Source organism: Ananas comosus, linkage group 15 (genome assembly GCF_001540865.1).
Source record: "Ananas comosus cultivar F153 linkage group 15, ASM154086v1, whole genome shotgun sequence".
NCBI classification, from domain to species: Eukaryota; Viridiplantae; Streptophyta; class Magnoliopsida; order Poales; family Bromeliaceae; genus Ananas; species Ananas comosus.
The window spans coordinates 2,156,710-2,182,528 of NC_033635.1; the positions used below are offsets into that span (position 1 = coordinate 2,156,710).

The 25,819-nt window shown below is 36.8% G+C and overlaps 4 protein-coding genes across 5 annotated transcripts; all 4 read left to right on the forward strand.

Annotated features, from left to right (window-relative positions):
* On the forward strand, positions 1,341-4,439 carry LOC109721568 (pentatricopeptide repeat-containing protein At5g24830-like). The gene is made up of 4 exons (XM_020249235.1): positions 1,341-1,555; positions 1,659-1,798; positions 1,942-2,142; positions 2,825-4,439. The coding sequence occupies exons 1-4, from the start codon at positions 1,550-1,552 to the stop codon at positions 4,395-4,397; spliced, it is 1,920 nt and encodes a 639-aa protein (XP_020104824.1). The 5' UTR covers positions 1,341-1,549; the 3' UTR covers positions 4,398-4,439.
* On the forward strand, positions 7,287-14,133 carry LOC109721034 (AT-rich interactive domain-containing protein 4-like). Its single transcript, XM_020248434.1, has 15 exons — positions 7,287-8,683; positions 8,779-8,970; positions 9,202-9,255; positions 9,626-9,714; positions 9,795-10,077; positions 10,215-10,271; positions 10,579-10,610; positions 10,856-10,991; positions 11,311-11,484; positions 12,036-12,623; positions 12,707-12,844; positions 12,973-13,071; positions 13,304-13,404; positions 13,503-13,593; positions 13,685-14,133. Exons 1-15 carry the CDS (start codon positions 8,534-8,536, stop codon positions 13,808-13,810), a joined length of 2,310 nt encoding a protein of 769 aa, XP_020104023.1. The 5' UTR covers positions 7,287-8,533; the 3' UTR covers positions 13,811-14,133.
* Positions 18,090-20,521, forward strand: LOC109721035 (ethylene-responsive transcription factor 1-like). Of its 2 annotated transcripts, XM_020248436.1 has the most exons (3): positions 18,090-18,433; positions 19,274-20,114; positions 20,212-20,521. In XM_020248436.1, exons 1-2 carry the CDS (start codon positions 18,175-18,177, stop codon positions 20,071-20,073), a joined length of 1,059 nt encoding a protein of 352 aa, XP_020104025.1. In that variant the 5' UTR covers positions 18,090-18,174; the 3' UTR covers positions 20,074-20,114; positions 20,212-20,521. The 2 variants fall into 2 exon arrangements, with proteins under 2 accessions (XP_020104025.1, XP_020104024.1); XM_020248435.1 differs by having other exon boundaries at positions 19,274-20,451.
* Positions 22,365-25,672, forward strand: LOC109721846 (eukaryotic translation initiation factor 3 subunit K). Its single transcript, XM_020249656.1, has 8 exons — positions 22,365-22,650; positions 23,523-23,579; positions 23,686-23,736; positions 23,836-23,898; positions 24,036-24,086; positions 24,164-24,230; positions 24,844-24,926; positions 25,248-25,672. The coding sequence occupies exons 1-8, from the start codon at positions 22,519-22,521 to the stop codon at positions 25,449-25,451; spliced, it is 708 nt and encodes a 235-aa protein (XP_020105245.1). The 5' UTR covers positions 22,365-22,518; the 3' UTR covers positions 25,452-25,672.

Genomic DNA, 25,819 nt, shown 5'->3' on the forward strand with positions numbered 1-25,819 from the left:
ACTCCCTTTCATTATGATATATAGCCGACAATCGTACCTATCGCAGTAGATTAAAAATTTGCTAATTGATATTCGAGATTTTACCCCGACTTTGAAAAAAAAAAAAACAAAAGCACAAACAAGTTAAACATTGAGAAAAGGCTTTATGTATCGAAATCGAAAATAAAACTATATATTTATACCACCATTTGCTTCTTTTTTTAAATTCTTTTTAAAAGATTTACTTGGTGATTAATGTTTGAGCTTAACCAAAAGTGTGGGGTAGGTGCATTTTCAATTTCACATCACTTCTTTTTAGGAAAATGCCTCGTGCTACTTTGATATGTGTGCATTGGACAGGGGAAAGTGAAAGAAGCATGGGTCCTTCAAAATCCTTTTTTTTTTTTGCTTTTAAAATTAATAAATATACTTTGTCGTATGTTCATGAGGACATGAAACACGTTTTACTTTTGCTTATTTGTTTATTTATTTGGTGGGGAATGGCATTAATGATCTTCCCCATTTGCAGTTCATAAGATTGGAGTAATAATCAAATATTAAAAATTAAAAAGAAGTTAGTACACTTAGCGCATTCATGTCTCCACATACTTGTCACACCATTGGAGTTCCATTTATCATAGGATCCAGAAAAAAAAATATAAAATAAAAAAACTTAGAGAAAGTCCTCAAAGATATAGCAAAACATAGAGAGGAGAAAACAATGATGTAGAAATAGAATTAAGTTCCATTGATCCGATCATGACTAAGTCTATAAAAAGGTTCTATTCAACCCTTTAAACTAGATAAGTAAAAAAAAATCGCTTTGTACTATTTAAACTAGCGGTTGAACCATAGAACTAATGTACTAGTCTAGTTTTAATCAAACCGGCCGAATTTTATTGATTAAGTTATATTGAAATTCAACAGCTTAAAACTAACTTTACTGATTTTATTTTCCGTAGATTGGTCTTATAAAAAGTAAAGCTCGAATTACACCTACTTAATTTAGTTTTAAAATTAGTATTTTTATAATTAAGTATAATATCGGAATAATAATATATATATTTTCTATGTGACCATTGACCCAATAACATTCCGAGTCGCCGTTTAATCCGATTTTTAAACCATGGGTGAAATTAAGGGGCCTACTATTATGACAAAGCCCAAAACATAATGGGCCTAAATTGGGAAGCCCACAGTAGGAAAAAAAAACTTAAATTTTATAAAATTATGAAATAATCCTCATGAATCATAAATTATTGTCTAATAAATTATTTCAATTCGCAAAGAGGCATTATTTAAATTTCTTTTGCATTTCCCAACCAATTAATTATATTAAATAAAATATTTTTATATAAACAAAAATGTCTGCGGAAATGTGTTTTTCTTGTTTTTTTTTTTTAATTTTTTTTTAAATTTTTTTTAATGCTATGTGTCGTTCTCGTTCTCGCTCAACTTCTGAGCTTCCTAGGGTTAGGGTTTCATCGAGAGCTCCCGGCTCCCGTTCCTCTCCCTCGAATCCAAATACGCTGACTCAATTCTCAAATTGTAACCCTAAATCATTCCTCAGATGGTGGTGAGCTCTCGATTCCTCTTCCTTTTTTTTTTTCTATAAATTTTTGCCCGATTTTTCGTGCTATTTTTCTCAATTTCTGACCATTTCTTCTCCTCTATCTCAGTCGATCCTCGCGGGCGCGGAGTTCCACCACCTCATTCGCATCCTCACCTCCGATCTCCGCACGCAGCCCCTCTTCCGCGGCATCGGCGACTTCTTCAATCGAATCCTTTCGCAAGGATTTGAATCCGATGATCAGCATAGGTGGCCCTAAGTCTCTGATTCCTGTGTTAAAAATCGCACCTTTATTTAGTATTTGTTGCTATCATTGTAATTTGATCCGTATCATGCGTTCTACTTGGTTACGAATTCGTTTTGGCTTGTTTTTGTTGATGCACTCGGATCAGTCGAGCTAATGAGCAATCGAGAAATGTGGTAGTAAGCCCCGTAATTGATGCCGAGGAACCTTATCGGATCAATGCCGGTAGCTGGTTCTTCGATAGGGAACTCCACCGTAGCTCTGGAGAAGACGGCGGCGATCCACCTGCTGTTTTCAATGTGTTGGATTTGGTCCTCATCGAGACGATGGAGCGGTTGAAAAAGTTGAGGTGCGTTCGTATGCTATGCATGTATGTTTTTGATATTATCGGATTACGGTGTTTGGAAATGTTTGTTAAAAGTTAAAACCGCAATATATAAGAGTTTATGGCCTGTTTGGCCTGACTAGAGCTTTTGCGAACTTGGTGCTTAAGTAGAATTGTTCTAACATTTAAACTAGAAACTCCCAAACACTTTCTTGCTGCAGCCCCGCTAGAAGCTTGTGCTTCAAATTGGAGATTCTGATTTTTTAGGGTCAAAACTTCACATTTCAACCGCTTATGGGGCACAACCAAAAACTCTAGCTTTCTTGTTCGCCGGACATGTCTTTCTCGCTTCTTGAGTGAAGTTGTTCTAGAAGCCAGGCCAAATAGTCAGTTGAGTGAAATGAGGGAAGTTTTCACCTTCAGAATTCATAATTTCCACTAATTGATCCTAAATGTGATTTAGTCTATATCAAAATTTTGCCCAAATTAGACAGTTGCAAAGATCATGGTAGTCCTGCTGTTCTCCCGTCTTTTCCATTCTATATTTACATATTTTCAATGAATAATATGTTCATACATGCAAATAGCTCATTGTTGAAAATAGCTAGCAGGTTTGTCCAGAATTTAGTAGGGTTATGCTGCACAGTCGATAAATGGATAGCCATAACGCCAGTTCTCATATCCTAGCTTTGTCTCGTCTTTACAGGGAAAGCATAACTATTGTTGGAAGATGTAAGTTGTATGATGGTGTCATTAATGTGTCGAGTTCAGAGGATAGTTCTGAACTAGATTCTCGTCCCAAAAGATGTGAATTGATTAGGGCTTTATGTGTAGAAGGGAAAGTTGGGGCTGCACTCCAGCTTCTTCGTGATTTACTTGGGAAGTGTGTGTATCCGGACCTTTTTACTTGTAATATCCTTGTGAATGGGCTTTGTAAGAATGGCGACCTGTCGACTGCCACTTGGCTTCTTAATCTCATGCCAAGTTTCCGTCTGTCGCCCAATACCGTGACATACAATACGCTCATTAATGGGTATTGCCATTGGAGCACCGTGGATAGAGCTCTTTGTCTTGTGTCTTCCATGGCAGAAAGGGGAGTTAGGCCAAATAGAGTCACTTGTAACATACTTGTTCATGCCCTTTGCAATAAGGGTTTATTGGATGACGCCAAGAAGCTTCTGTCTGATATTTTAAATGATCACAAAGCTACAAATTTGATCACTTCAACAACACTCATTGATGGCTATTTTAGGGCTGGGGACATGGCACGGGCTCTTGAACATTGGAACGAAATGTTGACTAGGGGCATTTGTGCTGATCGAATAGCTTACAACGTAATAATTAATGGATTCAGTTTGGGGCAGGACATAAAGTACGCATATAGATACATTTCTGAGATGTTCAAGAAAGGTTTTATACCTGACTTAGTGACCTTTAATACTCTTTTATGTGGCTTGTCGAAAGAAGGGAAAATTGATGAGGCATGTGAGATCTACACCCAAATGTCACTTGCTAGTATTACGCCAGATGAAATTTCACATAAGTTGGTAATTCATTGTCTTTGCCAGCATGGCGATGTTCTTAAAGCAGCAGAGTTCTTAAATAACATGTTAATTAACTCATCAGTCCCTAAACCTCAAATATGGAATCTTGTTATAAATGGCTATGCGAGGATTGGAGATGTTCGGAATGCTTATTCTGTTAAAGATTTGATGGTCTCAAATGGTGTATCTCTAAATGTCTATACATACAACGCTCTTATTCATGCTCAAGTAAAAGGGGAGAATTTTATGCCTGCATTTTTGCTTAAGCAGGAGATGCTTGCTGAGGGGCTTTTTCCTGATGTAGTTACGTATAATTTGTTGATCACTGGTGCATGTAGTGCCGGTTATATATATTTTGCTAGGCAATTGCTTCGAGAAATGCTGAATAGGGGTTATCAACCTGATATTGTCACTTTCACAGTGTTAATTAGAGGCCTTTGCTCGAAGGGAAAAGTGTGGGAAGCCATAGATCTGTTTAACAAGGTGGAGAAATCGGGATTAGCTATTGACCATGTGCCATTTCAAATTTTCGTAACTATGTACTCCAAGATGGGAAAACTTTTAGAAGCATTAGAGCTCTATGAGAAAATGACCAGAAAGGGTCTGTTAGGCAGCTACAGAATGTACAAGTCATTGTTTAAAGCGCTGAAGAAGAATGGCTATTACTTTGAAGCAAGTCAAGTGTATGATCACATGCATAGATTTATGGGGCCTAGATGTAAAGAGATCGGTTAACTTCAATGATTTGTTCACAAAGAGCCTCTTTTGAAACTGAAATGCGATGTCAAGGAAATGCAGCTACTGAGCATGGTATATGGATACTTATGAAATTAGGAGCTTCCACCTAATTGGGTTATCTCGGGATTGCAAAGTTCGGAATGAAAGATTCTAGATATCAGCTAGTTTCAAAATTACCGACCGTCCCTAGCGCAAGTGGCAAAGGGCTTGGTGGTTGGTATCCGTGGTCCCAAGCTCGAATTCTAGTTGATTCACATTTCCAGCGAAGTTTATTTCTAAAAGAAATAAATGAAGCAGGTAGCATGCTACCTTTCTCTCTCTAAAAAAAAAAAAGACTAACTTCAAAATTATGAGAGGTACATGCCATGGCTATTGAACATGATTTATAATCTTGGTGGTATGAAACTTGAGGGTTTTTTTTTTTTCCTTGGCTAAATTGCACTGTTGGTCCTCAAACTATGATACACGTTACACTCTTGTCCTTGAACTGTAATTTATCATATTTTTTGACTCAAAACTTTCTAGATTGTTGTGCAATTTAATTGATTAAGTGATGATGTGTCACTGATATGGTAGTGTTATAGCAATATTGTGGTTGATGATGTGGAAAGAACTAAGAAGATGTCACATGACTAGCACATCAAATAGTTCGAGCTACAAATTACAAAAAATAAAAAATTCGAGGATCAAAGTGTCACGCACCTCATAGTTCGAGGACCAAAAGTGCAATTTAGTCTTTTTTTTTCCTTTTATGTGCAGATATCACTCTTGTGATTGGAAAAAAAGAAATACATTCATTGAAATGGAAAAAAAAACTACGAAGTGCTGGTAGATGATGCCAGCCTAACATAAATGTAAATTGCTGTTCTCTGCTCGTGAGTTTTATTTATCAGCTTTTTAAATGACAGCTTCGAAGCTATTTCCATTGGGCTTCACCAGTAGCTATCCAACTTTCATGTTCAGAAGCTTGGAACATTCAGATTGCATGTGGATCACGAGTGCTCGATAAAACATATTGGAAGGTAATCTTTGCTGACTAAGAAACTTTTGTGGCTGGCCTGTTGGTAGAAGTTCTTATGTAATTCTTGCTCCTTTTCATTAATCTGATGTCTTTGGATAGGCGGAATAGAAACTGTGTTCATCGATCTAAGAAAAATCTCAGGTACGCCATACTCTATGCATTGTTCGCATGGTTTGATCTACCGTGTTGTAGTTTCTTAACGCAGTTTCCCTCGTTCCATCAAATGCTATCGATATAAAAAGGTTTGTCTTTGTTTTCACATTTCAGCTTCAACTGGATCAAGGCGACCCGCAGTTTGATGATTGGTATGAGAATTTGCTCCACGTAGCAGGTTCGGATTGTATTGTGTATAATATGAGAATTTGATCGACGGTCTCGGCTTTTCCTGGAAGCAGTTTCTACACTGCTTTTTTAGATTGGTACACAGATCTTCGAGAGAGAGAGACTCAGTGTTTTTCTTGCTTTGTTTGAGAGGCTATGTATAACAAGGCATTTCTTACCTTCTTTCGAAATATATTTGATCATTTTTGTGATTATAGTCCATTCTATTTCTATGTGATGTTCCTTCCATCATACTAACTATTTGCGCCGCGTACTCCCAAGTCATTCTTGGCTAATTAATAAGTTTTTTATTTCATTATGTTCACCAAAAAAAAAAAAAAAAATCCGCACCCGAGTTGATCTCGGATAATAACACACATTGACCAGATCAGATGATGCACAAAACGTTTGATTGATGGATCATTCGGAAACGACTCTTCCCATCTACCAACCTGGCTCAAAAACCCATCGAATCGATTCAACACAATCAAATCCCTTAATCGAACTCAAACGCATCGGCCAAATTTATGAACGGCATGGAAAAATTTTTAAGGATTTGATCTTCTGATCCGAAACCAAGGGGCTTTTTGGTTGCATGCATTTAGAAATACATGCATCTATTAATTTTTTTTTTTGGTTTCGTATAGTTAGGCTTAACTACTGCAGTTGCATCTGCACGAAAAAGTCCAACTGCAGCCGTTGGTACTCCAGCCAGAGTTGGCTCACCCATTAAAAAAATAAATAAAATTTGATTTTTTTTTCATACGCTTTTTTTAAAAACTTTTTTTTTTTCCTAAGAATACCTATTCATGAAATCTGCTAGAATTTTAATAATACCTGTTAGGGTTCAATAATTTTTTTTATACACTTTTTTTAACTTTTTTTTCTTCCAAAAATACTTATTCATGAAATAAACTTTTCCAGCTAAATTATTTCTAAATGAAATAAACAAAGCGGGTAGCATGCTACCTGTCTCTCAAAAAAAAAATATTTGTTAGGATTCAATAAATTTTTTTCATACGCTTTATTTTTTTTTTCCAGTCTACTAGTTCAATAATGCCTTAATTTTTTATATTTGTATTTAAAATTTATTAAATTCATACATAATTTTAAAATATATAAATTATATATAAATATAAAAGTCTTAATCAATAATCAAAGAATTTTATGATTATATTATATTTAGAAAAAGAGATAATTTCACATTTCCATCTAAAAATTATGGAAATTTATAAATACAAATCTCACTGGCAGCTTATTCAATAGAAAAAATATGAACAATTACATGTACTTCGAATTATTATGTTCTTATAACTTGCATCAAACCAAAGAGCCCCAAAAATGATTGAATGGTTCAACATCATCCCACCTGCTACCGGAGCCAACATCTAACAGCGACACGTGCTCTTGTCCCTCGCACGTGCGCACTGTCCCCGTTGGTAGCTGAAGAACATTTCCCACGAACAAAAATATTATTTTCTTTTTAAATTTTTTTTAAAAAAAAATTTATCGCAATGGCGAAATCGAAACACTTGGATCTCCCAATCAAAGCTCACATCAACCACTCGATCAAAAGAAAAGGAAAAAAAAAAGAAAAAAGTTGAGGAGAAATTTCCCTGAGAAGTTATAAAAGAAAAGATCTTCCTTTAATCCGATTGGGCGACGTAGAATTTAGTACTACCACCCCATGAGCCCGTGATTGAATCAGATTTATCGAATCATCAAACCAAAAGCAGGAAAAAGAAGTAAAAAAAAGAGAGAGAGAGAGAAAGAAAAGGGAAAAGGGAAAAAAATCCAAGACCCAACATCCGAATCCAAGAAAAGTAAAATACCCATTTCGAGATTTCCGAGAATCTCCTCTCCTAACCGATAAAAATCCCACCTTTTTTTTAACTTTTCCCCGTTAATTCCCCTGTTCATGGGTGCACAGTCGTATCAGAATAGTATATATGGCTAGGATTACCGCAACACGTTGTTGTCGAATCCTTTGATCCTTCCTTTTATCTTATATATATATATATATATCACTATTATTATTATTGTTGTTGTTGTTGTTGTTGTTGAATTTGAATTTAGATTTTATTATTATTATTACTTTTCTTTTTCTTTTTCTTTTTTTTGCGGGGGGGTACCTGGATGGGTTCTTTAATTGCTCCTCGCTTTTGTTTTGTTTGGGTTCGGTGTTTGTTTCCAGTTTCGCCAAATGATGGATTTTTATTGCGTTGTTTGACTCCGCGTGGTGTGGGAGCGACGCTTTTGGGTTGGTTTGCGAGAGCGAGAAAAGTTGGAGCCAAAGGAGAGATTTTGGGGAATTGGGTTCGTCGCGTTTTTGATTCGGGGGGTGGGTTTGTGAAACTTTTTTTGTTTTTTTGTTTTAAATTTGAATCGCTTTTTGGAGAATTTTTTTGTTGTTATATGCGTGTGTGATCGTAAAGAGAGGTCGGAGTTCTAGGGTTTGGTTTTTCCCCGCCCCCTCTTTGTTTACTTTACTCTTCGCCTCTCCTCTTTCGCCCTCTTCTTTGGGTGGTTCCTCAACGCCGCTTCTTTGCGTCGGATTTGTCGATTTTCTCATCTGGGTCGGCGATTTTCGCTCGATTTCGCATCTGGGTGTTCGTCTTTTGGCTGATTGAAGAGGGATTTGAGTCGTTTTGGTGCGAAAGGTTTGGATTTGGTGAGGATTTTGGTGCTATAAAGCAGATATTTTGGTGTCAGAAATTTGGGGGCGAAGGATTTTGATTTTGTTGCGAAAAGTTTTTTTTCCCCAACATTTTCTTCCGAGTGTCATGTAAGTATGATGATCCAAGCTCAAGGTTTTGGAAGAAGAAATTGCAGGCTCCTCGCCGTGTTATGCGGCAAATTTGCCGATAAGCGAAGGGAGGGGCCGGAACAATGTTCTTCTTCGTATCCTTTTCCTGAGCTTATCTCTTCGGGGCGCCTAGAGGTAATTGTTTCGTGTTTTGCGGTAGTGGTTTGTATTATTTTTTTTGTTTTTGATGTTTTGATACAGATATGCTCATCTTTCTGTTTTAAATGCAGGTTCATGTACTTCTTAATCCCACATTGGATAAATTTGGAGAGGCTCAGAAGCTGTTAGAGCCAAATTTGCTTTATGTTCAAGGGGAACTATCTGGGGATGGCGAAAGAATCGGTTCGCTTGTTTGGGGAAGCGTCGATTTGTCTGAGCCCCAAATGTTTAGCTCGCTTATTGGCCCTTCTTTACCTACAATAGTAAGTTTTATTTTTTTGTTCTTTTTCCTCTCTTACTTATACTCTAGCAGTTTGCTTTACAGTTAAGTTCTTTGTAGAAAGGAAGTACAAGAGTTTGATGCATCAGTTGAAATAGAATGTTAAAGAAGAACATGCATTTAACATGCTCTCCTATTACGAAAATCTGCGATGTCAGCATGGATCACTTTCGTGAAATTCTTTGATGTATATTCGTCATATTATTGGTTGCAGGTTTATTTGGAGATACCAAGTGGAGGTAAAACCGCACACGCGCTACATTCGAAGGTGAGTAAATACGGTGATGCATCTCTTCTATGTTACGTGCTATATTGTCACCTTGTATATTTTTAATCTGTCATATTCAAACACGAGGGGCTGAAATTATGTATGTCGAAGTTGTAACGCCTGTTCTAATGGACCCTTATACTCATTTATCTTTACATGTTGGTAATGGCTATGTACATAAGATTTCGACTCAGCTATTCCTAGCAAATTGGCTCTAGTTTTTCTATATTTATAAGGTCCTTGTGCCCATTTCTAGTTAGACATTTCATTCTTTACCCTATTACTTTACAGTGCTACAGTTCGTGAATTATTTATCAGCAGAATCTTCTTAGTTTTTCGTGTTAGTGACTAAGTTCCTCTTCTCACTCAGGGAGTACCATATGTCATTTATTGGAAGAATGCATTTTCAACCTACTCAGCGACTCACTTTCGCCAAGCATTGCTCTCTGTTGTGCAGAGGTATCGTATTTCAACCTCATTTTATACATTTCCAATGTAAAATGCTGTGCAATCTCATGGTATGAAATTTGTTTATGCAGTTCATGTAGCCATATTTGGGATGCATTTCAACTTGCAAAGGCATCTTTCCAACTATATTGTGTTCGAAACAACTATGTTTTACCGGCTGATGGTCCAAAGGTCAATGGGAAATTGGGTCCCCGTTTACTTGGGGATGCTCCTAAAATAAATATCGCTCCTCCGGAAAAAGTTATGGGGGAAGGAGAAGAAGAGGAAAACTCTTCTGATGGCCTTCCTGCAATACAAATATACAGTGATGATGTGGATATGAGCTTTCTTGTTTGTGGAGTTCCCTGCACATTGGTATTATTGAAGCACCCTACTCCTACAGTCTTGAGTTTATACTTTCTCACTGTTTAGCTAATGTGGTTAAGTTAATAATAATTGGTTCGGATTAGTTGATAAGAGAATGCAAGCAACTTATTCTGCTCCTTTTCCAGGATGCTTGTCTGTTGAGTTCGTTGGAAGATGGCCTTAATGCTCTTTTGAACATAGAAGTAAGTACGATGAAGCATTAGTGATTTTCGCAATGTTTTTGAGGCATTTTGCTGCAGCTTGTTTTGTTGCTTATTGTATATATGAAGCACCTGAGTAAGATATATGGACAGGTTTTCTTTCATCAATTTTTGTACTTGATAGAGTTATGTGCTTGTTGATCGATAAATTAATCTCAATGTTAGACAGATATTTGCTATTTTGCTTGTTGTATTAGTTCCTATTTTGCTTATTTTTTCTTTCATCAATGTCATCAGACAAATAGTTGCAATTAATTTATTCATATTTTGTTTTATCTTGTTGCTTCAGATTCGTGGGAGCAAACTACAAAATCGAGTGAGGTATGCCAAATTAAAATATGATTACCATCTTTTGTTGCTTTATTTCCAATGTTTGATCGTGTATTTTAGCCAAGTTCGGCAACTTAACGAATGAAATTCTTATGCAAAAGTGTTAAATATGCTCTAAGTGATTTTGCAGTGATTCCATGAACATCTTTGTTCTTTTCTTTGTTCGTGTATTTATGCATGCATTTTGAGCACAAATGAGTCACATAGACTAAGTTGATAGCATGTGCATGGAACAGTGCCGCTCCTCCTCCTCTTCAAGCCGGAGCATTATCTCGTGGAGTTGTCACAATGCGGTGTGATATCACAACTTCTAGTTCTGCCCACATCTCGCTTTTAGTATCTGGTAGCGCACAGACTTGTTTTGATGACCAGGTAAAAGTCACAGAGAATTTATTGCCTGCAACTGGTGCGCCGTGTCAGCCCATGCACCATCCAGTAATCCGCGCTCCATAGCATCACATACTTCCAATCCCCAATTGTCCAGAAGAGAATAATCTTTAAATTAAGAGAAGGCTGGCAACTTACTGGGTCGTGGGGACTGAAGTATATGATGTGATGGAGGGTAAATGGCTGACTTGCTCACCCGTTGTAGGTGATAATCTGTTGTGATAATCTCTTCAAATAAGCGTTTTGTGCTCGTTTAGTTGTTAATATTTGATGTATAATTACCTGTTTTTCCCTATAATTGCAGCTCTTAGAGTGCCATATAAAGAATGAGCTCATTGAGAAGAGTCATCTTGTTCATGCTCTTTCAAGTCATGGTCAAAGACATCCAAATTTGTACGAACCTCTTAGATCCATCTCTATAGCTTGCGGGGCATCAGTACTTGAAGTTTGGATGAAGCTTCCATCTTGGGCTGCTCAGGTTGCTTTCTTTGCTTCTTGAATCTTATCTCATCCAGTTTTGAGAGATTCAGAATTGCTCACATTTTTGTTCTGAGAATTGCTTTTATAACTCGGAGTCTAGATATAACTGGCCCAGTTTAACCTGGGTAATATCATTAGATTGCTAAATAAAAAGGATAGTAGGATATAATATATTTTAAAGTTTCATTTGCAGAAGTAAAGTACCGAATATGTTTTATAGATCATCATTTACCTTCGTTTCATGGTTTCTATTGAATCTTGTATTTCATTCTTACCAATAAATTGGGAAGAACCGTAGGATCTACAATGAGGTTTGATGTACTCAATGTTTTGGTTCATGATTTCTTGTGATTCAATGTCAACAACATGGGTTCTGATTATTTTACTATCAGGAAACCAACAGCAATAGGAAAATTTCCTCTTGGAAAAAGCATTTTCTCCTTGTAAAGTTCTATAATACTAGATGGCGTAATTTAGTTGTTTGATAATCGATACCAGTATCCGGCACAGTGGCGCTAATATTGTTGCTTAATTTATTATTTGATACAGGTCTTGAAAAATCTTGCACGTGAAGTCTCTTATCGCAGCTTGGTTGCTCTCGGCATTGCAAGTGTTCAGGGCATTCCGGTTGCTTCCTTTGAAAAGGAAGACGCAGAACGCCTTCTTTTCTTTTGTAACGGACAAGATAGTGGTTTCCATATTCCAGCTGATTTGCTTTCTCGCATGCCTACTTGGTCGTCCTCTTTTACAAGAAAAAGGTCCGCACCAAATCCAGAAACAAAACCAATAATAACCAACAATACTACGAGCAAAAAAAGGTTGAGGTTTGGGAAAGATTATCAAGCCTTAAAGAGGGAGGGGGAGCTGGTTACTTGCAGATTGAAAATTGATGCAATAAGGCCTATTCCTCACTCTCGACAGAAAATACTTCCATTTTTGGCAGTTCATGAGACAGATACTCGTGATGAGATTAAGGCAAAGCCCAGCCATATGATTGTACAATCCTCAAAGACTGCTTCAGTAACACACCGAAAATCCACGTCAAGTTCGGCACATCCGCAGCCGCTAATTTCTGTAAATCCTTTGCCATTGAAGAAGCACGAGTGCAACCGGGCTCCAATTCAAATCTGTTCTGAAGTGAGTCTCTTTAGTCCTGTTACTGTATGAATTAGTATACACGGTTTGTAAGTGGTTCTTAACCTTCCTTCTTTGCCCTCCAGGAGGAATTCCTCAAGGATGTCATGGAGTTTCTTATTCTCAGAGGACATAGTCGGCTCGTTCCCCAAGGCGGCATAGCAGAGTTTCCTGATGCTATACTCAATGCGAAGCGATTAGACCTGTTCAATTTGTATAGAGAGGTTTTCCTTTTCCCCTTTATGGAAATATGTCAATGTTGGATGATGACTTAAAAATGGATTGAATATGACGATGATGCACTTTCCGGGAATTCGATCTCATAACTCATAGTAGATATCACTTGATGTAGGTTGTTTCGCGAGGAGGATTTTATGTCGGGAATGGCATAAATTGGAAAGGACAGGTTTTCTCGAAGATGCGTAACCATACTGCTACAAACAGAATGACAGTGAGTGTTTTGTCAACCCCTTTCATTCATGTTGCTTTTATATACACAATGCAATTCTAATTACGATAAGCTTCGGGCATTTAATGTACCTTTAGACGAGATCGAACTCGATGTAGGTCGAACGTAGTTTGATAATCTTGTTGAATTTAAGCTTTTGGAATTTTTTTTTTTTATATTGATTGGAGTTTATCTGTATGCATGCTGAAGTCTTAATGATTTATCTCAATTGCAGGGTGTGGGCAATACACTTAAGCGGCATTACGAAACTTACCTCTTGGAGTATGAACTTGCACACGACGATGTTGATGGAGAGTGTTGCTTACTGTGCCACAGGTCGAATAGTTGTAAACAAATTATTCTGTGCTATTTGTCGTTTGCATATGCTTTGAAATTAACAGTCGCAGTGTGGTTTTCCGTGTGCCCTTGTACAGTAGTGCTCCTGGAGACTGGGTAAACTGTGGCTTGTGTGGTGAATGGGCCCATTTCGGTTGCGATCGAAGGCAGGGTCTTGCTTCTTTTAAGGTAAATATAACATTCTCTCCCTCTCATGCACAGACATAGTAAGAAGTATAAATTATCTGCATTCTAAAGCGCGGTTTCGTTGTTGTGACAGGATTATGCTAAGACAGACGGTTTGGAATATATATGCCCTCAGTGCAGTCTGACAAATTTCAAGAAGAAATCGCAGAAAGTGGCGAACGGATATTCAAACACATCGATTCTTTCTCGTACTGTATAGTAGTCTTTTCCAGTTATTAACCTTTTTTTTTTTTTTTTACCCCCTTATAGTTTAATTAAGTAGAAAGCCCCAATTTCGTTGGGCTTGTAATCTGTGTTTATATGGATTGTAGCCTCATTTGTCTCACCCTTTTTTCCCCATGTTATCTCATCACATGTAGCCCCTTAACCAACAACAGAAGCATAATTACCAGGAAATATTGTATCTTTTAAGCTGGAAACTTTAAATTTCATGTCCTTTTAATGCGAATTTCGCTAGCTGGGGCTTACAGTGTATCAGCATTTTGATCTAATCTAACTTTTACAGGGGATGCTCATGTATAATTGTTAAATGTTTTTATGTTGATCTCAACCTTGCGATTTACAGATAAGCCAAGCCTGATCTTGAATATCCTTGCTTATAATCAAAGTTAAAATTGAATGATGCATCTGATGGTGTTCATTCAGAATGGGCTCTGATCTGGTGACCTCAAAAACTCAAAAACATCCCAGTTGTCATTAAATGGAGAAGATTCAATGCAGAACAAGCTTTATGAACTAATAAATTGCTGAAATTGAAACTATGAGAATCAAATTAAATTCAAAGATCATTTTTGTTAAAAAAAAAAGGAGAATTTTGTACTTAGCTACTAAAAAGGAGAAAGTACATTATTAAGTTCTCTCAAGAACAGAACCTTAATAAACAAAATTGGTAGCACTTGTCCTTACTTTGAACACCTAAACTCTTGTACATGCATGAATTGAACACTTCCAAAAATTCCTCAAAATTCAAACTCCATCTTTTTCCTTTGCTGTAGTAATAGAAACAATTAAAATAACAAAGGGAACGGGTCGATCACGGGTCTCGACATAAGTATCATAGTCACGCATTGTGGAACTTGGAAAAAAAAGTAATAAATCCGTACATAATTTGTTCAAAAAATGTTTTTAAAAACTGATATTGAACGAACACGACGCAGTGCGAGATAAAATGCTTCTTGTAATATTCTTGGTATCTCCAAGAAATTCTTATTCAATCCCTCCTCATAGTGTTTGTGACATCATGGCACATGTAATTTAATGCGACGAATTAATAATTTCCAAACTATTCTCCTCTTCTTAACGCGTAAACCCTAGCCAAAACCCTAGCTTAGGGACCCGAGATTAAAAGTTATCGTTAGTGCGCGATTGAGCTACCATCACGTGCATCAAGTTCGACTAAAGCTCAATGAAACGAATTCCCCCGCGTAGTTTTGAGGTTGCAATTGCAGCAGAATCGTATTCTGTATTCGAATCATGCTGAATAATTTAACAAATGCCATGAGACATTTGACAAAAAACAAGATTTTATTTATTTTTGTTTCCTATCATAGATTTGACCAGTTGATATAAGCAAAATGTGTTGAACATGTAATTTAACGAATTATTTCCAACTTGATCAAGCATGAAACTCACAAATCAAACCATATACTTGTATGTAGTTTTAGTTATTATTTTCAGGTAGATTTTATGCACAAAAAATTATGCATATAATCAAAGTCTTCGATCAATCGAGCTTTAAAAAAAAACAAACAAAAACAAATTATGGGTCAACATTATTTTGTCACAATTGACTGAGATTAATTAGGTCAGTTCCAGCTGTGAATACATAGAATCTAGTATAAAATCTGAAATGGAACAGCATGGTGGATTTTAAACCTAACTTAAAACTTTTTCCTTTTTAATATCTCCAACTTGTAAAGGAAATTTGATTCTAATTCTTCTTGCGAAATAAAAAAATTCACATTGTGTAAGGTATCAACATAAAAAGTCCATTTCTCTAGCCACATTATTGTACAACAATACTTTGGGATCACTTCCATTTTCCTTTGATTAATTTGTTGATCTCTGTGTTGTTTTTTCTTATTATCCTATATATTTTTTGGTAAAAATATATGAAACTTATCTGAATTGTCAATCATTTTGAATTGACTATTCAATCTTTTAAAATTTTTATTTTATTATCGAATCTTTTAGTTTGTTTGATTTGAGTCAATCGTCGATACTTTGATTTCAAAATTTGAATACGTCGTTTATTTTACAAATTTAGTTTGCGCACTTCATGCAATTCTGAAATTATAAATTTACTAAAGTATGTAAGTAGTTTAAATTTTTAAGTCAAAGTATAGCTGACGGATTCAAATATCAAATTTATTTAAAAGTTAGGTAGTAAATCAAAATATTAAAAAATTAGATAGCTATTCAAAATAGTTCATAGTATTGATAAGTTCTATAATTTTTTTTTTCTAAAATGCTATAATAAATTTTGAGTACTATATAGCTTGCAAATAAACTTCTAATACTGTTTTCATGAGAAAGTAAGTTCTAGAATACATGAATATATGCTGTCCAATTGCATGACATAAACTAAAATATTAAATTTATATTTAAGTTAAATTTTAAATTTTAAATTTAAAAATTTAAAAACTTAAATTATTTAATATAAAATTTAGTAAAAAGATATATTTGTAAACAGTAAAAAAAAATTTACAAAATATGGTTAAGGGTAATTTAGGAATAGACTATATTTTATTGTCTAGATTACTGAATTTTTTAGACAGAACCAAACATCGTAATGCTATAAACACTGCAATCCAACATTACATTACTGTATTAAACCAAACGCGCTAATACAGCATAAGTAGTAATCTCATTTAGAAATCCAAGATATCTGGATATATTGAAATACTCTGTAATATTATATAACTTGAACCAAACGTGCACTTATGGTAATAACACAAACGAGTATTGTTGATGTAAGATGTGATCATTTGAGGATCCTGTGCCCTCAAAAAATACTGGAAGAAGATCATGATGTTGATGTAAAATTTTAAAGAAAGTAACTAGATCCACAATAATCCACTAATAAAAGTTGCAATGTCATTTTCAACCAAGTTGCATCTTCTGGTGAAATGAATCTTGTTTCATGTAAGGATCAATTACTATGTATCCTTTGAAAGCAAAATATTGGTTGTTTTCTACAATTTTCTTTTTCATTTTTTTTTCTTTAATTAAAATGCTTTCTCTAATTCCAAAGTAAACATCACATCTTGTTTTGATTTATTAATTTGATTTTTGGTTCAGAGACTCCATTAAGCAAAACACAAATAAATCGTACGAACCTTTCAGTATCAATTAAAATAATCAAATGGTATTAGAATTAAATGTTCTATTAAAGAATTTAAACAGTACATAAATACTACACATTCAAATAGAAAAAAAAAACAGGAAAATAAAAAATGAAAAACAAAACACGTTCTTAATTAAGGCATGTTGGTACATTAACTTAACTAGGGTTAATATTAGATGAGTGTAGGGATTTGCGCGATACAGTAGATAAATCTTTGTAGAGTAGCATATCTCGAATTAAGATTTATCGGATCCATATGTAATCACGCTCTCAAAATTGGGGATCAAGAATGATCGATCGATGAAGTCGAGCTCAAGTAGGAATCAATCTTCATACTTCTCAATATGTTTGATCTTGATCGTTTCTTTTCCGTCTTTAATCGATTCTTTATGATCTCGCGAGAGATTGAGGAGTGAAGAGATTGAAAAAGGGAAAACGATCCTGTTCCTTGTCGCGTTCTTGGTCTCAATGTCGGTCGCGCCACCACTATGCCAAGAAAAGTGGAGCGAGGGAAGGGAGAGAAAACTTATAAGGGGTTTAGGTATAAAAGAAGTGTGATTTCAAATTAGATTTTGATGACTTTAAAAGAAAAGTATAAAAACCGATCAGACGGAATAAAAAACTACTAAGCTTCTGAAAGTCTTTCTCTATAAAAAAGAAAGAAGAAAAAATAATACAATCTTTAAAAGATGGCAAGTTTAAAAGGAAAAGATGAATAATAAAAGAGATGACCCTACAATAATAACTAAGATAAGCTTGCCACGTAAATAAAATTATGAGAATTAATATAATATTATAGATGGATTGTTTGACTTAAGGAGTAAATAATTACTAGTCCCAAACTTACACATGTGCGCACACACAAAATAAAACAAAATAAAACAAAAAGTAAAAAAAAAACCATTTCCTTTTCACCATTTCCTCTACTTATCATGACTATATATATATATATATACTTATCATGACTATATATATATAGTCATTTCCCCACTCATTCATCTCCCTCCTACCACTTATGAAGAAGTAAACAATATCCAATTAAATTAAAAATTAAATTAATCAATAATAAAAAAAAAACGAACACACATTTATTATACCAATTCGCCACACGACAACACACGAATATAAAAACGCCCCACCTCTCTCTCTCTCTCTCTCTCTCTCTTTGTGTGTGTTTTCTCTCTCTAGGAAAGGAGCTCTGGGCCGTTGGATCCGAGATGTGCGGAGGAGCGATCATCTCCGACTACATCCCCGCCGCCGCGGCGAGGAGGGCGACGGGGCAGCACCCGTGGGCGGATCTGAAGACGACGAAGAAGAAGAAGAAGTCGGCGCCGAGTCGCGGGGTTGCGGATGTCGACGACGACTTCGAGGCCGACTTCGAGGAGTTCGATGGCGAGTCCGAGGAGGACGACGATGTGGATGTGGATGTGGATGTGAAGCCCTTCGTGTTCACCGCAAAATCCACCCTCTCTCGTGGTAATTTTTGAAGACCACTTTTGTTTTCCTCCTTGTTTTGTTCGGAAAAGTTGGGTTTTTTATGAGTTTTTTTTATGTATTTTTGGGTGAATTTCTTCTCGTAATTTGTCGCAAGGTGCGATTTTTATGTGAATTTTGGGCTTCGTGGTGGATTTTGAGATAGGGGCTATTTATGATGTTGTAGTGCATAAAAGGTAAGCAGTAGAAGATGATATCAAAGTTTGTGTTTTTTCAGTTCTGGTTAGTTCGTTTTGATGATGTTTTTGAGGTCTCATGTCAAAGCCCATCGATAATAAAGGAAAAGAGAGGGAAAAAAAAAACTTTTTTGTTCCTGTTGTTTGTGAATCTGGAACTTGAAGGTCTCTTCTACTGCCTATACGTATTGTTTATAGTTCCCCTTTTTTTTTATTTATTTATTTTTCCGTTTTTCCTCTTGTTACTGATGCAGGGTTACTGTTCATTCAAGCTCATTGAAAATTACATGTCAAATTGATAAGATTTTTTTTTTTTTGGTATTTCCCCTTTATTGTAGTACATTATTTACTATCTTTAACATTCTCAATTCATGATCTTTATGTTCCTCAATACCACAAATCCATAACCATTGATTATTACATGTCTCCAGTTCTCTATGAGCCCGAAAAGTTGAAATCAATTTAGGCATAATATTGTCACCATATCCAAAGAGATCCTCAACTTAAGAATCTAAACAGAGGGAACAATCTCATGTATTGGATCAAGCTGCCTAACGAAGATTTTGAAAGTTGTATCCTCCTTATATTGCTAAACTATACACATCTGTATCGTTCTCTGACCGCTTGAACCTTCCAAAATATGTAGGATTTGATGGGCATGCGGCTAAACTAGCCAGCCAGAAGAGAAAGAGTCGATACAGAGGGATTCGCCAGCGCCCGTGGGGCAAATGGGCTGCGGAAATTAGAGACCCCCGCAAAGGGGTTAGGGTCTGGCTCGGTACGTTCAACACCCCGGAAGAGGCTGCTAGAGCTTATGACGTGGAAGCCCGCCGGATTCGCGGGAAGAAAGCCAAAGTGAACTTTCCAGAAGCCGGCATAACTTCCCAAAAGCGCTCTTCTAAGCCAAGTGCTCCGGCGGCAACCAAACAAAACCCACCGTCGGAGAAGTTGGACTTCACGCAGTCCTTTGATTACATGAATTACCCAGAAACCAAATTGTATTCTTCTCTCGCGGAGGAGCTTAGTAAACCAAAAGCACTTCCTGAGGGAGCTGGCAAGAATCTCTTCTCTGATCAAGGAAGCAACTTTTTTGATTACACAGACTTCGCATGGGAAACTAAGGTTGAAACACCTGAGAGTGCATTGATTTCCGCTCCCTCTATAGCCAATCATGTTGAATCTGAGATTCCGGAGTACGGGAGCCCTCGGAAGAAGATGAAAACCTGTTCTGGCGACGCGACACCGACCGAGGAGAACACTTCATTAGAGCTCGCCGATGATCTGGACTTCGAACCCTACATGAAGCTCTTACAGTTCCCTTATATTGAGGGGAGTTCATATGACTCTATTGACGGCCTCTTCGGCGGCGAGGTGGTGCAAGATGGGTCCAACCTTGTCGACCTTTGGAGCTTCGATGACCTCCCCATGGAGGGTAGTGTTTATTAAGAGTCCTCGCTTCTGTTTTTGATGTAAATAAAGAACACAATGTGAGCATTTCGATTTCGTTGCATTCGAGCTATTCTAACTCGCTGTTCGACGCGTCGAGAGAACTCATTTATTTCTATATTTGCTTTCTTGTTTCAGGAATTGATATGGTTGGGGTTGGTCTTTGTTTCGTGTTGCGACAAGTCTCTTGCTCGCTGTTTCAATTTTCAGTTGTTGGACTTGGGTTTCTGTCATGCTGTCGAATGATTTCTTGTTCTGAATACCGATCAAAAGCTTATTATGGCCGTGTCTCGTTGCCTGTTGTTGTTGTCGAAGAAGCCTGTGAACTTGATATTGTCATGAAGTGATGAGTTTGCTTTGCTGAAGCTTTGTTGTTTATGCAGAAATGCAATCCCTCAACTGCAGAGGATGTTAAATTTTCGAATAAAACGTTGCTAATTGTTCATAATTTTTAATAGTTTTTCGCAAAGTATTTGCCATTTGGTGATCTGTTCTGATGAATGTACGTTTGTGGTATTCTTTGTCTCTAACTCTTCCAATTTTGTTTGTTTTGATTCTTGGTGTTAACACATTTTTACCTGAATTTTGTCATCAAAAGATGATCTCCAAAACTGCTTTGCAAATATGGTGGGTGCCGAATCGCGATTAGTGGTTTTGGTAGTTGTTATCTAACATGCAATGAAAAGAAATTTTATTTGAATATGAAAGGTTAGTGTGGTTGCATCCTTTTGCACTTAAACTGAGGTTATTGTGCTACTTTCAAATACAATAATAATTATCAACAAGATTCCCATACTAGGCCAAAAAAATGTGGGCCATTATTATTATAATATAATGGAGCAGCAGTATCATCAATGTATCTGGCTTGTGGAGGTGAGATCGCACAAGCAATTTGTGCGAGACTAAGAAAAATTTTGGTTGGTTAAAGCTTAGAAGTAAGTGCCTCTTGTATTAGTAGTATTATAATCCAAATTAGGAATGTAAACTGGATGGATCCGGAGGTGGTCCTTATCTCCCGCTCCATTTCTTATCGAGGCGGGCGAATAATTAGGAATACAAACAGGACGGATCCGGGGGTGGTCCCTACCTCCTCTATTTCTTGTCGAGGCGGGCGAATTCGGTGCGGATTAGTTTTTATTTTTAGCTCTCACTTACTGTCTCATTCGGAGCGGATCGGGACGACAGAGAATTTTTAACAGATTGGGACGGATTGAAAGAAAAAAAGAGTCTCCCGCCTCCCGCCTCCCGCTCCATTTACTTGGCTAATCGGGATGGATTCAGGGCGGATCAGGACGGGAGCTCCACCAGCCCAAATCCATTTGTATCCCTAATCCAAATTGTTATTGTTTATTAAGGAAAATGATGAGTGTGGGACTGGGTGAGTCAATGGGTGGACGCAACTACCCACCCTTAAATTGTGGATGGTAGACCAATTGCATGTGTAACACACGCGCTTTTCATCGGATCTGGTTATAGGTCACAGCTGTAATTTTGCCTGCTCTAAGTTTAAAATTCGCGTGCTACCTATCTCTGTCAAAAGAAAAAAAAAAAAAAATCATTTTTTTTTTTTTGAGCCTTATTCAATCCAAAATGATGAAAAGTCGGAGTGTAAGAAACTCGTCAGTTTGACTTGTTAGGAGTTATGAACGAGCAGAATGTAAGAATTTTCAACAACCGTCGGGATCAAAGCGAAGATTTGAGAAGAAGGATTCTTTGCACAATGAGATCATAGAGAACTGTGCTAAGAAGCTGAGATTGCTTATTCCCTTTTATTCTTTTTAGATGCTTTCGTTTTGCTAGGTTGCGTTCGCCTTGCGGACCTGATATCTTGGTGCCGTTGTACGCTTTTCTCAAATAGCTTATAACCTTGTTTAATCAAAAGAATACAACTTGTTAGTTTTATAAACTCGACTTTTCTAATTACAAGGTCTATCTCTGAGATCCAAAAAATCAAACAGATCCTAAGCGAAATGAGGAAATTTGAAATCACACGTGTCCGTCTTAAACTGAAACTTCCAATTTTTTTATCACAGCAAAAATTTTCTCTTTTTCTTTTTTGGTGAAAATTTGGCTAATTTCTCAGAGTCGCAAAATTTTAAATGTAAATTTATAATCAAAGTTTAATTTGAATTATTATATTATTGCCTATTCAGCCGTTAAGTTTAGGCCCAAACTCGACATTGCGCGAACTTTAACACGACGTGAGCTCGAATATTTGGGCCCGATCAGATCCGTAGCCAGCCGAGGCCAAGTATGAATTTGGGCCCAAACCGTGAATCGGGTTCGATGGAGCTCGATTCATCTACGCCCCTCTAGATTAGGGTTTCTCACATCTTCACCTTCCTCTTCCTTTCCTCGGTTGCGCCTCTCTCTGCCTCTCCATCTGCATCTCCCTCTCACATCTAGGGTTTTGGGGTTTTCCGACTCTAGGGCTTCGATCGAGAGATGGGGCGAGAACCTCAGCAGCAGCAGCAGCAGCAGCAGCAGCAGGGCTCCTTCTCCGTGGAGGAGCTCGTCAATGTGAACCCCTACAACCCCGATCTCCTTACCGATCTCGAGAACTTCGTCAACGAACAGGTGAAAAAGGGCACCTTTTGGTTATACTAGTGTTCGTTAGTGGATTGCTTGAGTGTATCGTTCATGTTTGGGAACAATTTAGCTTCCTTACTTGTAATCTAGCTTAGTGTCTTTATCGAATTTGGAGGAAGAACGCCATTTTTTTGTTGCTTTTTTCTTCATCTGTTTTGTTGAAAATTCGATATTCTCTATATTTTGACCGATTTCCTGCTGTCGGTACTGTGTTCTATTGCAAAATCAACTGTTCTAAGAGAATATTTCTTGTGTGAAAGGTAATTGTAGATAAAAAACTTCCTTGGTTACATTATACCGGTTAGAGTCAGACCTAGTTAAAAATATTTATTCATCTTATAGTCTAGGGTTGATTAAATGATGAGCTTATATATGTAAATTCAGTTTTTGATATAGGTTTGCATACATAAATTACCCACGAAAGTGTAGCTCTGCTTGGAACAGGATGGGGTCAAAATTTATGCAGGAATTTATTGGTCACTGGTCAATGAGAGCCTTTTGCTTTCTCTTGTATATTGTAACTCTTTTGGCTCAATCTTGCTTTTACTTGTGCGGTTTGTCGAATGTGATGTGCATGTTGCGTAGAGGTTTGTAGTTCACTCGTGGCTTTATTAATCAAGTCACTCTTCTCCATTATTCAAAGATATCTCATCATTAACATCCTACTTCTCATATCTCATCATTACTATCCCATTTTGAACTATACTAGTTTGCTAAGTTCTCAACAATAAGTAACCTTTAAAGTGCACCTTATGGTGGTGGCATGTACTATTTTTTTTAGTTTTCTTTCTTTTCCTTTTGGTTTATGCATTTTCTTCTGTACTACCTCATAATTTGGTGACCTCATTCTTCATTAACAGGTTTCATCTCAAACATACAATTTGGATGCGAATCTTTGCCTTCTCCGACTATACCAAGTAGGACCCCTTTTTGTCAGGCAGAGGCCATAGAGTGTTTATTTAGAAAGCTACGAACATCTTTTACTAATAACATCTTTTACTAACATTCTATCTCTATGTGTAGTTTGAGCCAGCTCGGATGAGCATACCCATTGTGGCCCGTATATTGATCAAGGTCCGTTACATTCTATAGTATTAGCATTTTGGAAAGATATAGAAACTATTTTCTTGTTGAACTGCTAACTATGTACCTTGTTTTTATTTATCTTGGCAGGCTCTCATGGCAATGCCAGCGCCAGACTTTAGCCTCTGCCTGTTCTTAATTCCTGAACAAGTGGTATGCATTAGTTTTCTTTTTATTCTTTTTATGTGGTACCTTTGCTTGCATGCTTGAAGAGTGTTCTATTGATATATGTCAGAAGTATGCTATAACCTTTTCTTACCCTCTTTCATCCCTTTTTTTTTTCCTATCAGCAAATGGAGGAGCAGTTCAAAACACTGATTGTTCTCTCTCACTATTTGGAGGTACTTATCTATGGTGGTTCGGAATTCCATTTTAGTTAAATAGGAAAAACACTAAATCTGAATTCTATTGGTTACAGACTGCCAGGTTCCGTCAGTTTTGGGATGAAGCGGCAAAGAACCGCAGCATACTGGAAGTTGTTCCTGGTAATCAATAAATCCAAAGTTCTCCAGTACCTTTTGTATCTTGGACCGACCACTAAACAAAAATGATTATTTACCTAGTACCTACAATACCCTCTCCCGCATTGGCATGCTTCACTGTTCCGTTCAATGTGATCTAGCATATCGGTAGGCTTTGATGATTTTTATTCTCCCTTGAATGCCATTATTATAGTAAGTGCATGTTGTATGGTCGAAAAGCATCAGTATGTGAATTGTATGGTTGAAACTTGAAAGCACCATCTTTAATGTCCTCTGTAGATGATTTGCACAAGTTTTTCTTAAAATATTTCTAGCAATTTGGTTTGCCATTAAATTCAGATGAGTTTCGAGTCCCTAGTTTGTTTTTGTCTTTTCCCTTGACCTGTTTTCTGGGTTTCCACGTGCTTGCACATTTTACTGGCGATCCTCTTGAAGTTCCATATATCTTTCTGTCCGATTGTCAAAATCTAGATTTAGATTGCTTAAAATGTTTCCTAAGTTTTTTTTGGTTGTATAAAGACCTCAGAAGAATAAAGCTTCTATCTCTTTGTTTATGTATATTTCTGTGTCATTAAACCAATCAATGTGGCCTATGACTAATAAGTAATATTTACAGGTTTTGAGCAAGCAATCCAAGCGTATGCAATTCATGTTCTGTCCTTGACATACCAAAAAGTACCTAGGCCTGTTCTTGCAGAGGTAATAGCGTTTTCCTTGTTATTTTACTTGCTTGTAAGGAATTTGTAGCAGAAACTTAAATTTAATATCCATCATCATGACTGTAGGGAGTCTTAGTAGAATCACTATGATCACATAGGAGTTTATTTCCTGGAAGTTTAAGTAACTACAGGAAATTTGAACATGGAACAATCGGATAATGTTCTCCATATCTGAAACTCATCTTATCAAATCAGCAACACCAAGTAGTTGCAAACCTGTGAGTCAACTCTCTGCAAGTTAGTATGGGTATTAATAGATGGCCTTAATCTTTTTTTTCCCACCCCTTTTATGTTTAAACAGGCTATTAACATTGAAGGTCTCTCCCTCGACAAGTTCCTCGAGTACCACATCAATAACTCAGGCTGGGTCATTGAGAAGAGCCACGGCCGTTCGCAGGTGATCGTCCTACCGCGCAGTGAGTTCAACCACCCGGAGCTGAAGAAGAATACGGCGGACAGTGTGCCGTTCGAACATGTTACCCGCATTTTCCCCGTCCTAAGCTGAATCATTAGAAGTATAGAACAGCGTTTCTTGTTGTCGGACTCTGATCATTCGTATTGCTTCTTATAGATTGCCATCCCTGAAGTTTTGATGATATATTGTCGGTTTATGGTGAATTTATGAGCAAAGTTGTTCAGCAGAGTGGAATCTTGTTTTCAGTTTATGGTGCAGTTTTTGTTTCTGTTAATAATCTTTTAAAATGATTAGCCTGATCCATTTGCCAATCGCCGCTTCTTAGTTACTACTAACTACTGTTATATGATGATTAACAGAAAAGATGTGTCTCAAAATTGAGCCTTTTTTTTTCCCTGTTTTGAGGGAAACTTGGGTGATATTTATTCCACATATGTTCTCTCTCTTGTTTTTTTTTT

Coding starts and splice junctions, on each gene's coding strand:
- LOC109721568 (XM_020249235.1), top strand. Junction 1,799..1,941: donor GAATCCGATGATCAGCATAG/GTGGCCCTAAGT, acceptor CACTCGGATCAG/TCGAGCTAATGAGCAATCGA. Junction 2,143..2,824: donor GAGCGGTTGAAAAAGTTGAG/GTGCGTTCGTAT, acceptor TCGTCTTTACAG/GGAAAGCATAACTATTGTTG.
- LOC109721034 (XM_020248434.1), top strand. CDS start 8,534: ATGATGATCCAAGCTCAAGGTTTTGGAAGAAGAAATTGCAGGCTCCTC. Junction 9,256..9,625: donor CACACGCGCTACATTCGAAG/GTGAGTAAATAC, acceptor CTTCTCACTCAG/GGAGTACCATATGTCATTTA. Junction 10,272..10,578: donor ATGCTCTTTTGAACATAGAA/GTAAGTACGATG, acceptor TTGTTGCTTCAG/ATTCGTGGGAGCAAACTACA.
- LOC109721035 (XM_020248436.1), top strand. CDS start 18,175: ATGTGCGGAGGAGCGATCATCTCCGACTACATCCCCGCCGCCGCGGCG. Junction 18,434..19,273: donor AAAATCCACCCTCTCTCGTG/GTAATTTTTGAA, acceptor CAAAATATGTAG/GATTTGATGGGCATGCGGCT.
- LOC109721846 (XM_020249656.1), top strand. CDS start 22,519: ATGGGGCGAGAACCTCAGCAGCAGCAGCAGCAGCAGCAGCAGCAGGGC. Junction 23,580..23,685: donor GCCTTCTCCGACTATACCAA/GTAGGACCCCTT, acceptor CTCTATGTGTAG/TTTGAGCCAGCTCGGATGAG. Junction 23,899..24,035: donor TCTTAATTCCTGAACAAGTG/GTATGCATTAGT, acceptor TTTTCCTATCAG/CAAATGGAGGAGCAGTTCAA.